Source organism: Salvelinus sp. IW2-2015, unplaced genomic scaffold, assembly GCF_002910315.2.
Source record: "Salvelinus sp. IW2-2015 unplaced genomic scaffold, ASM291031v2 Un_scaffold4023, whole genome shotgun sequence".
Classification (NCBI taxonomy): Eukaryota; Metazoa; Chordata; class Actinopteri; order Salmoniformes; family Salmonidae; genus Salvelinus; species Salvelinus sp. IW2-2015.
The window spans coordinates 40878-52419 of NW_019945295.1; the positions used below are offsets into that span (position 1 = coordinate 40878).

The 11542-nt window shown below is 43.8% G+C and overlaps 1 protein-coding gene across 1 annotated transcript in view; it reads left to right on the forward strand.

The window, feature by feature from the left end:
• The window catches only part of LOC112076775 (DNA-directed RNA polymerase III subunit RPC1-like), a gene marked incomplete at its 3' end in the record, with an annotated part of 6035 nt that extends 352 nt beyond the window's left edge, over window positions 1–5683 (forward strand). Inside the window, 12 exon segments of the mRNA XM_070441454.1 lie at window positions 94–231; window positions 1842–2013; window positions 2188–2253; window positions 2256–2300; window positions 2303–2340; window positions 2794–2859; window positions 2861–2915; window positions 2918–2979; window positions 2981–3027; window positions 3919–4085; window positions 4400–4536; window positions 5580–5683. Coding sequence (XP_070297555.1) covers window positions 94–231; window positions 1842–2013; window positions 2188–2253; window positions 2256–2300; window positions 2303–2340; window positions 2794–2859; window positions 2861–2915; window positions 2918–2979; window positions 2981–3027; window positions 3919–4085; window positions 4400–4536; window positions 5580–5683 — 1097 coding nt within the window.
• Window positions 5684–11542: the final 5859 nt, after the last annotated feature.

Genomic DNA, 11542 nt, shown 5'->3' on the forward strand with positions numbered 1-11542 from the left:
TCAAATAGCCACCCTTTGCCTTTATGACAGCTTTGCAAACTCCTTGGCATTCTCTATTGGTGGTTGTGACCCAACTGTCATGTTATATTCCAGGGCACCAGTGAGAAGGATCGTCCATGTGAGACGTGTGGGAAGAACCTGGCAGACTGTCTGGGACACTATGGATATCTGGACCTGGAGATGCCCTGTTTTCACGTGGGCTATTTCAAAGCCATCATTGGAATCCTACAGGCAAGTTCACTATAACAGTAACTGCCAAAATAAAGGAAACACTTGAGTAAATAAGGAATACAAAGTAGGATGTATAGAGAGCAGGTGCTTCCCACACAGGTGTGGTTCCTGAGTTAATTAAGCAATTACCATCCCATCGTGCTTAGGATCATGTATTAAAAAATGCTCAGTTGCCCATTATCATGGCTAGAAGAAGAGATGTCAGTGACTTTGAAAGAGGGGTCTCAAAGGAACACAGAGGGTTTAAAAGGGTGTGTCTCAGTCACCAGATCTCAACCCAATTGAACACTTCTGGGAGATTCTGGAGCGGCACCTGAGACCAGCGTTTTCCACCACCGCCAACAAAACACCAACTGGTGGATTTTCTCGTTGAAGAAGGGTGTCACATCCCTCTAATAGACTTCCAGACACTTGTAGAATCTATGCCAAGGGGGAAGCTGTTCTGGCTGCTCGTGGTCGCCCTACGCCCACTTTGTTGTTTCCTTTATTTATGGTAGTTATCTGTACATATTCATCTTCTCATTCTCTCTTCAATGTGGTAAACTAAATATGACATTACTGTACACTGAGTAGCCTACAACACAACCTTGATCATCCTGATTAAATTATCATAGTTACTTCTTTGACTCTTGCTATGTGATTGTCGTTCAAGCTGGCCCGTTAGAACATCATGTGATTGTTGTTCAAGCTGGCCCGTTAGAACATCGTGTGATTGTTGTTCAAGCTGGCCCGTTAGAACATCATGTGATTGTCGTTCAAGCTGGCCCGTTAGAACATCATGTGATTGTTGTTCAAGCTGGCCCGTTAGAACATAATGAGTGTTTCTCAAAATGCAACACAAACATAGGCACAGACACATGCATACAAACACATGATAACATACGCACTATACTAGCAAGCCAGTAGTAACTCAATAGAGCTAACTGGCTAGCTACTACTGTTAGCTAGCCAGATAGCCACAAAGAATTGACACCTTGGATAACATTGGTTTTATGTCAGTTTTGCCTGTTTAACTAACTAACTAGCTGGCTAGCTAGATTAAAACGGTTCACATATATCTAGCTGGTAGTTATGAAGTAAAATGTTTGCTTTGTATATATCTTGTTTGGTCTCTATTGTTGTCATTGTCCTGGCTGGAAGAAGGTTCAGTGAATGGGGAGGTGCAGCGTGAGTTAATACAGTAGGAAGAGTGCTGCTCAGCGTGAGGTAATACAGTAGGGGGAGTGCTGCTCAGCGTGAGGTAATACAGTAGGGGGAGTGCTGCTCAAATGGAATGTTTTATGTGTTCTCCACACTCTAGTCCTCACAAGAACGTACTCAAGAGAACGTCCTCGGTGCATGAGAGTGGAGCACGGTAGTAGGCATATTGAGAAACACCCTATGTGATTGTATGTTTCCATTTAACTTATTGTATATTGTATGTCAGTGGCCATTATGACATCATGTTTGTGTATGTTCAAATTGGCCCATTATAATATGTTATTGTTGTTCAAATGTTTCCATTATGACATTATGTTATTGTTGTTCAAATTTGTTCCATTATGACATCATGTTGATTGTTGTTCAAATTGTTCCATCTATGACATCATGTGATTGTTGTATCCCTCCAGATGATCTGTAAGACGTGTTCTCACATCATGTTGACCAAAGAGGAGAAACTACAGTTTATGGATGTGTTGAAGAGGCCAGGCCTAGCGTACCTCCAGAAACGAGGAATGAAGAAGAAGATATCCGACAAATGCCGCAAAAGGACAATGTGTCTCAATTGCTCCACGTTAAATGGTAGGGTATCAACAATAGCTTAGTCTTTGACTGTTTACGGTTCAATTTTGACATTTGGGCCAAAATACATATTATTAAGTTATATTGAATTTAGTTGAATTTAGTTGAGTCGAAAGCATTGCCAAGTGGTGGTTGTGTGTGACTGATAATGTCTTTGTTCTTGCCATTCAACAGGACCAGTGAAGAAGTGTGGCTTGCTAAAGATCCTCACTGAGAAATACAAGACAACCAAGAAAGTGGTGGCACTGTAGTATCAGACTTTCTCAACTCATTCGATATCGCAATAGAACAAACAAAGAAGTGGAGGGCTTGCTTAACAGGGCTCAGGTGAGTCACGTTGAAGGCAACTAGGGCTTGCTTAACAGGGCTCAGGTGAGTCATTGAAGGCAACTAGGGCTTGCTTAACAGGGCTCAGGTGAGTCACGTTGAAGGCAACTATGGCAACTTTTAACAGTTTACTTGTCTACTTTGTAGAGGTCATATGAGGTTAATGGTTGTTTTGTATGTTTTTCACTTAGCAGTGACTTCAGTACAGAGTTCATACAGGGTTAGTATGGGATACTTGTCGGAATTGAACCCACAACCCTGGTATTACTAGAGCCACACTCTTCTTACCCAACTGGTCACACAGGTTTTAATGCTGACCGATCATGTCTTTCACCCCGACGGAACCTGAGTCCTCTAGTGGTGCTGAATCTTTCAAAATGTGTCTGTCTGAATCTGGGAAACTGACCCTTAGGTTTTAAATGCTGATTGACCTTCATGTCCTGTGGTTTCCAGAAACTGAGTCCTCTGGTGGTGTTGAACCTGTTCAGGAGGATTCACGAGGAGGACATTCCCTGCTCCTGTGATGAACCCTGAGGCAGGTAAGCCTGCAGACCTCATCTCTCACCGTCTGCTGGTACCCCACTCTGCATCCGCCCCTCTGTCATCTCAGACCTCAGTCAAGGTACTACGAGGATGACCTCACATGAAGCTCACAGAGATCATCTTCCTCAATGACTCATCAAGAAGGTGGGTACATTACATTTACATTTTAGTCATGTATGATGTCATAGAGAAGGTGGGCATCATGGTATTGGACAGTAGCAGGAGTGTCAATGAATTTGTGATTAATTGTTTTAGTAATCGGCCCGGGAGTTTTTCCATGAACTGACCAGGAAACCCTCTGGGCTCCAGTAGGCTATTACTAACTAGTTGGTCAGCTGAGGAAAACCTCTGGGCCCCAGTAGGCTATTACTAACTAGTTGGTCAGCTGAGGAAAACCTCTGGGCCCCAGTAGGCTATTACTAACTAGTTGGTCAGCTGAGGAAAACTCTGGGCTCCAGTAGGCTATTACTAACTAGTTGGTCAGCTGAGGAAAACCTCTGGGCCCCAGTTGGCTATTACTAACTATTGGTCAGCTGAGGAAACTACCTGCGCTCAGTAGCTATTACTCTAAGTTGGTCAGTGAGGAACCTCTGGGCTCCAGTAGGCTATTACTGACTAGTTGGTCAGTGAGGAAAACTCTGGGCTCCAGTAGGCTTTACTAACTAGTTGGTCAGCTGAGAAACTCTGGCTTGCCCAGTAGGCTATTACTAACTAGTTGGTCAGCTGAGAAAACCTCTGGGCCCCAGTAGGCTATTACTGACTAGTTGGTCAGCTGAGGAAAACCTCTGGGCCCCATAGGCTATTACTACTAGTTGGTCAGCTGAGGAAAACCTCTGGGCCCCAGTTGGCTATTACAACTAGTTGGTCAGCTAAGGAAAACCTCTGCCTTTTTATGAAAGCAATAACACAAGAAAAAAAAGTTATAATTTCCAATTCACATTAGACAATAAGGTGGTTTGATGTTGTTATTGTTGTTGTCTATGATGTTGAGTGAGATGAATGAGTTGTTCTGCGAGCGTCATTCGCGTCCACGAGATCAAACCGTTGTGCGAGGGCCAAGACCCAGATGATCATGGAGGACTGGGACTTCCTCCAGCTGCAATGTGCTCTCTACATCAACAGTGAGCTCTCTGGCATCCCCCTCAACATGGCCCCTAAGAAGTGGACCAGAGGCTTCGTTCAGAGACTCAAGGGCAAACAAGGTCTCGCTCATATAAATAGTGATTTTTATTCTAATCATTTAATAGTTACCTGTTGTCTATTCTGATTTATAGTTCTGTGGTCACTCACCATTGTATTTATTGATAGTTGACACTGAATTCATGTCAATGTCATGTGTTTTGTCATAAACAATTTAGTTTATTTACACAGCTGACTCAGAAACAGAAAGTATCCTAGTTGATTGTAGAGCCATTTAATCACAAATTATAGAGTGGAATGTTATTCTCTGCTGCTGCCTTTGGATTGATAAGGATTTGGAGACACTCAGTTATTGATGGTCTGTGGTGTCTCTCAGGGCGATTCCGTGGAAACCTCTCGGGGAAGAGAGTGGACTTCTCTGGGAGAACKGTCATCTCTCCGGACCCCAACCTGCGGATTGATGAGGTGGCTGTCCCTGTGCACGTRGCCAAAATCCTGACCTACCCAGAGAAGGTAAGAGTCTTATTGGTCACACTTTAACTACAACTTATAAAGGCTTTATAAGAATTAGGGCTGTCCGCGTTAAAGCTCAACATTTTTAATGCTGTTAATTTCTTTGACGCTTTTAATCGTTTCTCCATTTCTTTACCTCGCGAGGACCCTTTTTAAGCGCACGTGTTTCAGCAAGGCCCCTTATAAGCGCAACACGCTCTATGCTGTGTACTGTCAGTGTGCACTCGGTCTCAGTAGCGCTGTCTGTCTCTATTGTGATGCGCAATGCGCACAGCTTTGAGAAAGTTTTGAAGGAAACCGTACAGATACTTCTACCATAAACACATTCCCAGGCATTTCTTTAGATGACAGCAAAAAAAACATTCATTTGTACAGAAGTAGCGAACTAATTATGCTAACGTTAGCTAGCTAGCCAAAACATTGTTTACAATGCCATGTCTGAATGCCTCCTGATTCAACCAACTTCCCACCGTGATTTATATCAGAACGGGACATCCATACCATGTAACTACTGTTTCTGTTGTAGTTCTCAGGTCAAWAGACGTAATGATCCCAGTTCTAGTAGCAGCAGCTTGTGACTAGTTCATGATGAAGAACATGGATCAGTTAAGAGGGAGTAGGCCTCCTGAACCATTGGGATCATGAATAGCATGAATGTTACAGAGACTTTTGTGTTGTTTATGGTGAAAATGCCTTTAAAACATTTTGATCCAGACTATTTTGGGTTTAATAGTAACTCGATGTTCTGCTTTTTAATGAAACATTTGTTGAAGTCCAAATTGGAGCAAATTCTATAATTGCAATGAATCGCGATTTAACTAAATCCAATAACTCTATTTAGTTATTTTAATCGTTTGACTGTCTTAATAAGAATACATTAATTGTTTATAAGCACTACATAGATGCTTCACAAATCAGGATGGAWCACAAGGGAGGTTGAGTGCCTTTTTCCAGCTGTCTTTACCATTGAGAAGTAACCTGCACAGTGTCTTCACTGYCCTGTTGTATGACCTGTGACCTCTTAACTTGTTGTGCGCCCCAAGGTGAACAAGGCCAACTTGGAGATGCTGAGGAAGCTGGTGCGTAGCGGTCCTGAGGACCACCCTGGAGCCAACTTCATCCAGCAACGTCACACGCAGATGAAGAGGTCAGGACAGTTCTATTGGACATGTTTATTAGTCAGTTAAAAAGCATGAGCTGACCCACACCCCTTAAAATGTTGAAGAAGGCACTATGTGCCAAAACGTTGGTGAGGTTTACCCATTCAGTTATTAGAAGCATATATAGAGTATCTTTGTTTTTATACATTTTAGTCGTTTTAAAGGGATACTTTTTTGTCTTGAGGCTCTTTAGCTACTTCGTCAGTCAGATGAACTCGTTGGTACCAGTTTAATATCTCTGTTTACTGGGACACCAGTTTAATATCTCTGTTTACTGGGACACCAGTTTAATATCTCTGTTTACTGGGACACCAGTTTCGTAACCACAGTTTCAAGTTTAGTGGGTGGCCGCGTAACCACGTTTCAGTTTTAGTGGTAGGCCCGTAACCACAGTTTTCAGTTAGTGGTAGGCCCGTAACCACAGTTTCAGTTTAGTGGTAGGCCTATAACCACAGTTTAGTTTAGTGGTAGGCCGTAACCACAGTTTCAGTTTAGTGGTAGGCTATAACCACAGTTTCAGTTAGTGGTAGGCCATAACCACCAGTTTCAGTTTAGTGGTAGGCCCGTAACCACAGTTTCAGTTTAGTGGTAGGCCCGTAACCACAGTTTCAGTTTAGTGGTAGGCCGCGTAACCACAGTTTCAGTTTTAGTGGTAGGCCTGTAACCACAGTTTCAGTTTAGGTGGTAGGCTGTAACACAGTTTCAGTTTAGTGTAGTGAGGCCCGTAACCAGTTTCAGTTTAGTGGTAGGCCTGTAACCACAGTTTCAGTTGAGTGGTAGGCCTGTAACCACAGTTCAGTTGAGTGGTAGACCTGTAACCACAGTTTTCAGTTTAGTGGTAGGCCTGTAACCACAGTTTCAGTTTAGTGGTAGGCCTGTAACCAACAGGTTAGTAATGGTAGGCCTGTTAACCACAGTTTCAGTTTAGTGGTAGACCTGTAACCACAGTTTCAGTTTAGTGTTAGGCCTGTAACCACAGTTTCATTTTAGTGGTAGACCTGTACCCAGTTCAGTTTGTGGTAGACCTGTAACACAGTTTCAGTTTAGTGGTAGGCCGTAACCACAGTTTCAGTTTAGTGGTAGGCCCGTAACCACAGTTTCAGTTTAGTGGTAGGCCGTAACCCAGTTTCAGTTTAGTGGTAGGCCCGTAACACAGTTTTCAGTTTAGTGGTAGGCCTGTACCAAAAGTTTCCGTTTAGTGGTAGCCTGTAACCACAGTTTCAGTTTAGTGGTAGGCCTGTAACCACAGTTTCAGTTTTAGTGGTAGGCCTGTAAACCACAGTTTCAGTTAGTGGTAGGCCCGTAACCAGTTTCAGTTTGGTGGTAGGCCTGTAACCACAGTTTTCAGTTGAGTGGTAGGCCTGTAACCACAGTTTCAGTTGGTGGTAGGCCTGTAACCACGTTTCAGTTAGTGGTAGCCTGTACCACAGTTCACGTTGAGTGGTAGGCCTGTAACCACAGTTTCAGTTGAGTGGTAGGCCTGTAACCACAGTTTCAGTTTAGTGGTAGGCCTGTACACCAACAGTTTCTGTTTAGTGGTAGACCTATAACCACAGTTTCAGTTTAGTGGTAGGCCTGTAACCACAGTTTCAGTTTAGTGGTAGGCCTGTAACACAGGTTCAGTTTAATGGTAGGCCTGTAACCACAGTTTCAGTTTAGTGGTAGACCTGTAACCACAGTTTCAGTTTAGTGGTAGGCCTGTAACCACAGTTTCAGTTTAGTGGTAGACCTGTAACCACAGTTTCAGTTTAGTGGTAGGCCTGAACCAGTTTCAGTTTAGTGGTAGGCCTGTAACCACAGTTTCAGTTTAGTGGTAGGCCTGTAAAACACAGTTTCAGTTTAGTGGTAGGCCTGTAACCACAGTTTCAGTTTAGTGGTAGGCCCGTAACCACAGTTTCAGTTTAGTGGTAGGCCCGTAACACAGTTTCAGTTTAGTGGTAGGCCGTAACCACAGTTTCAGTTTAGTGGTAGGCCGTAACCACAGTTTCAGTTTAGTGTAGGCGCCTGTACCACAGTTTCAGTTTGTGGTAGGCCTATAACCACAGTTTCAGTTTAGTGGTAGGCCTGTAACCCACAGTTTCAGTTTAGGTGGTAGGCCTATAACCAAGTTTCCAGTTTAGTGGTAGGCCCTAAACCAGTTTCAGTTTAGTGGTAGGCCGTAACCAACAGTTTCAGTTTAGTGGTAGGCCCGTAACCACAGTTTCAGTTTAGTGGTAGGCCATAACCACAGTTTCAGTTTAGTGCTAGGCCCGTAACCACAAGTTTCAGTTTAGTGGTAGGCCTAACCACAGTTTCAGTTTAGTGTAGGCCGTAACCACAGGTTTCAGTTTAGTGTAGGCCTGTACCACAGTTTCAGTTTAGTGGTAGGCCTGTAACCACAGTTTCAGTTTTAGTGGTAGGCCCGTAACCAGTTTCAGTTTAGTGGTAGGCCGTAACCACAGTTTCAGTTAGTGGTAGGCCTGTAACCACAGTTTCAGTTGAGTGGTAGGCCTGTAACCACAGTTTAGTTTAGTGTGTAGGCCTGTAACCACAGTTTCAGTTTAGTGGTAGACCTATACCACAGTTTCAGTTTAGTGGTAGGCCTGTACCACAGTTTCAGTTTAGTGGTAGGCCTGTAACCACAGGTTCAGTTTAATGGTAGCCTGTAACCACAGTTTCAGTTTAGTGGTAGACCTGTACCAAGTTTCAGTTTAGTGTTAGGCCTGTAACCACAGTTTCAGTTTAGTGGTAGGACCTGTAACCACAGTTTCAGTTTAGTGGTAGGCTGTAAACCACTAGTTTCAGTTTAGTGTAGGCCGTAACCACAGTTTCAGTTTAGTGGTAGGCCGTAACCACAGTTTCAGTTTAGTGGTAGGCCCGTAACCACAGTTTCAGTTTAGTGGTAGGCCCGTAACCACAGTTTCAGTTTAGTGGTAGAGCCTGTAACCACAGTTTCAGTTTAGTGGTAGGCCCATAACCACAGTTTCAGTTTAGTGGTAGGCCCGTAACCACAGTTTCAGTTTAGTGGTAGGCCGTAACCACAGTTTCAGTTTAGTGGTAGGCCCGTACACAGTTTCAGTTTAGTGTAGGCTTAATACCACAGTTTCAGTTTAGTGGTAGGCCTGTAACCACAGTTTCAGTTTAGTGGTAGGCCTATAACCACAGTTTCAGTTTAGTGGTAGGCCCATAACCACAGTTTCAGTTTAGTGGTAGGCCCGTAACCACAGTTTCAGTTTAGTGGTAGGCCTGTAACCACAGTTTCAGTTTAGTGGTAGGCCTGTAACGACAGTTTCAGTTTAGTGGTAGGCCCGTAACCAGTTTCAGTTTAGTGGTAGGCCTGTAACACAGTTTCAGTTAGTGGTAGGGCAACCACAGTTTCAGTTGAGTGGTAGGCCTGTAACCACAGTTTCAGTTTAGTGGTAGGCCGTTAACCACCGTTTCAGTTTAGTGGTAGGCCTGTAACCACAGTTTCAGTTTAGTGGTAGACCTATAACCACGTTTCGTTTAGTGTAGGCTGTAACCACAGTTTCAGTTGTGTAGACCTGTAACCACAGTTTCAGTTTAGTGGTAGGCCTGTAACCACAGTTTCAGTTGGTGGTAGGCCTGTAACCCACAGTTTCAGTTTAGTGGTAGGCCAATAACCACAGTTTCAGTTTAGTGGTAGGCCTGTAACCACAGTTTCAGTTTAGTGGTAGGCGTAACCACCAGTTTCAGTTTAGTGGTAGGCCTGTAACCACAGTTTCAGTTTAGTGGTAGGCCTAACACAGTTTCAGTTTAGTGGTAGGCCTGTAAACCACAGTTTCAGTTTAGTGGTAGGCCAATAACCACAGTTTCAGTTAGTGGTAGGCCTGTAACCACAGTTTCAGTTATAGGTGGTAGGCCTGTAACCACAGTTTCAGTTTAGTGGTAGGCCTGTAACCACAGTTCAGTTAGTGGTAGGCCTGTAACCACAGTTTCAGTTTAGTGGTAGCTGTAACCAGTTTCAGTTAGTGTAGGCCCATAACCACAGTTTCAGTTTAGTGGTAGGCCCGTAACCACAGTTTCAGTTTAGTGGTAGGCCCTGTAACCACAGTTTCAGTTTAGTGGTAGCCCGTAACCACAGTTTCAGTTTAGTGGTAGGCTGTAACCACAGTTTCAGTTTAGTGGTAGGGCTTATAACCAACAGTTTCAGTTTAGTGGTAGGCCTGTAACCACAGTTTCAGTTAGTGGTAGGCCTAAACCACAGTTTCAGTTTAGTGGTAGGCCCATACGACACAGTTTCAGTTTAGTGGTAGGCCCGTAACCACAGTTTCAGTTTAGTGGTAGGCCTGTAACCACAGTTTCAGTTTAGTGGTAGCCTGTAACCACAGTTTCAGTTTAGTGGTAGGCCCGTAACCAATTTCAGTTTAGTGGTAGGCCTGTAACCACAGTTTCAGTTGAGTGGTAGGCCTGTAAACCACAGTTTCAGTTGAGTGGTAGGCATGTAACCACAGTTTCAGTTTAGTGGTTAGGCCTGTAACCACCGTTTCAGTTTAGTGGTAGGCCTGTAACCACAGTTTCAGTTAGTGGTAGCGCTAACCACAGTTTCAGTTAGTGGTAGGCCTGTAACCACAGTTTCAGTTTAGTGGTAGGTGTGCCTGTAACCACAGTTTCAGTTTATGGTAGGCCTGTAACCACAGTTTCAGTTTAGTGGTAGGCCTGTAACCACAGTTTCAGTTTAGTGGTAGGCCTGTAACCACAGTTTCAGTTGAGTGGTAGGCCTGTAACCACAGTTTCAGTTTAGTGGTAGGCCATAACCACAGTTTCAGTTTAGTGTAGGCCAATAACCACAGTTTCAGTTTAGTGGTAGGCCTGTAACCACAGTTTCAGTTTAGTGGTAGGCCTGTAACCACAGTTTCAGTTTAGTGGTAGGCCTGTAACCACAGTTTCAGTTTAGTGGTAGGCCATAACCACAGTTTCAGTTTAGTGGTAGGCCTGTAACCACAGTTTCAGTTTAGTGGTAGGCCATAACCACAGTTCAGTTTAGTGGTAGGCCTGTAACCACAGTTTCAGTTTAGTGGTAGGCCTGTAACCACAGTTTCAGTTTAGTGTGGCCTGTAACCACAGTTTCAGTTAGTGGTAGGCCTGTAACCACAGTTTCAGTTTAGTGGTAGGCCTGTAACAGTTTCAGTTTGAGTGGTAGGCCTATAACCACAGTTTCAGTTTAGTGGTAGCCTATAACCACAGTTTCAGTTTAGTGGTAGGCCTGTAACCACAGTTTCAGTTTAGTGGTAGGCCTGTAACCACAAGTTTCAGCTTAGTGGTAGGCCTGTAACCACAGTTTCAGTGAGTGGTAGGCCTGTAACCACAGTTTCAGTTTAGTGGTAGGCCTGTAACCACAGTTTCAGTTTAGTGTGTAGGCCTGTAACCACAGTTTCAGTTTTTAGTAGTAGGCCTGTACACAGTTTCAGTTTAGTGGTAGGCCTGTAACCACAGTTTCAGTTTAGTGTGTAGCCTGTAACACAATTTCAGTTTAGTGGTAGGCCTGTAACCACCAGTTTCAGTTTAGTGGTAGGCCTGTAACACGTTTCGGTTTAGTGGTAGGCCTGTAACGCAAAAGGATGGCGACCCAACCAACAACATAATGATTGTGATATGTGGTTGTTTTAGCTAATTTAGTTGACACTGGATAAGAGCATCTATTAAAAAGGGATACTTCGGACAATGAAGTCCATTATCTACTTCCCCAGAGTCAGATGAACTGGTGTCCTCAGTAAACAGAGACATTAAACTGGTGTCCCGAGTAAACAGAGACATTAAACTGGTGTCCCAGTAAACAGAGACATTAACTGGTGTCCCAGTAAACAGAGACATTAAACTGGTGTCGCCAGTAAACAGAGACATTAAAC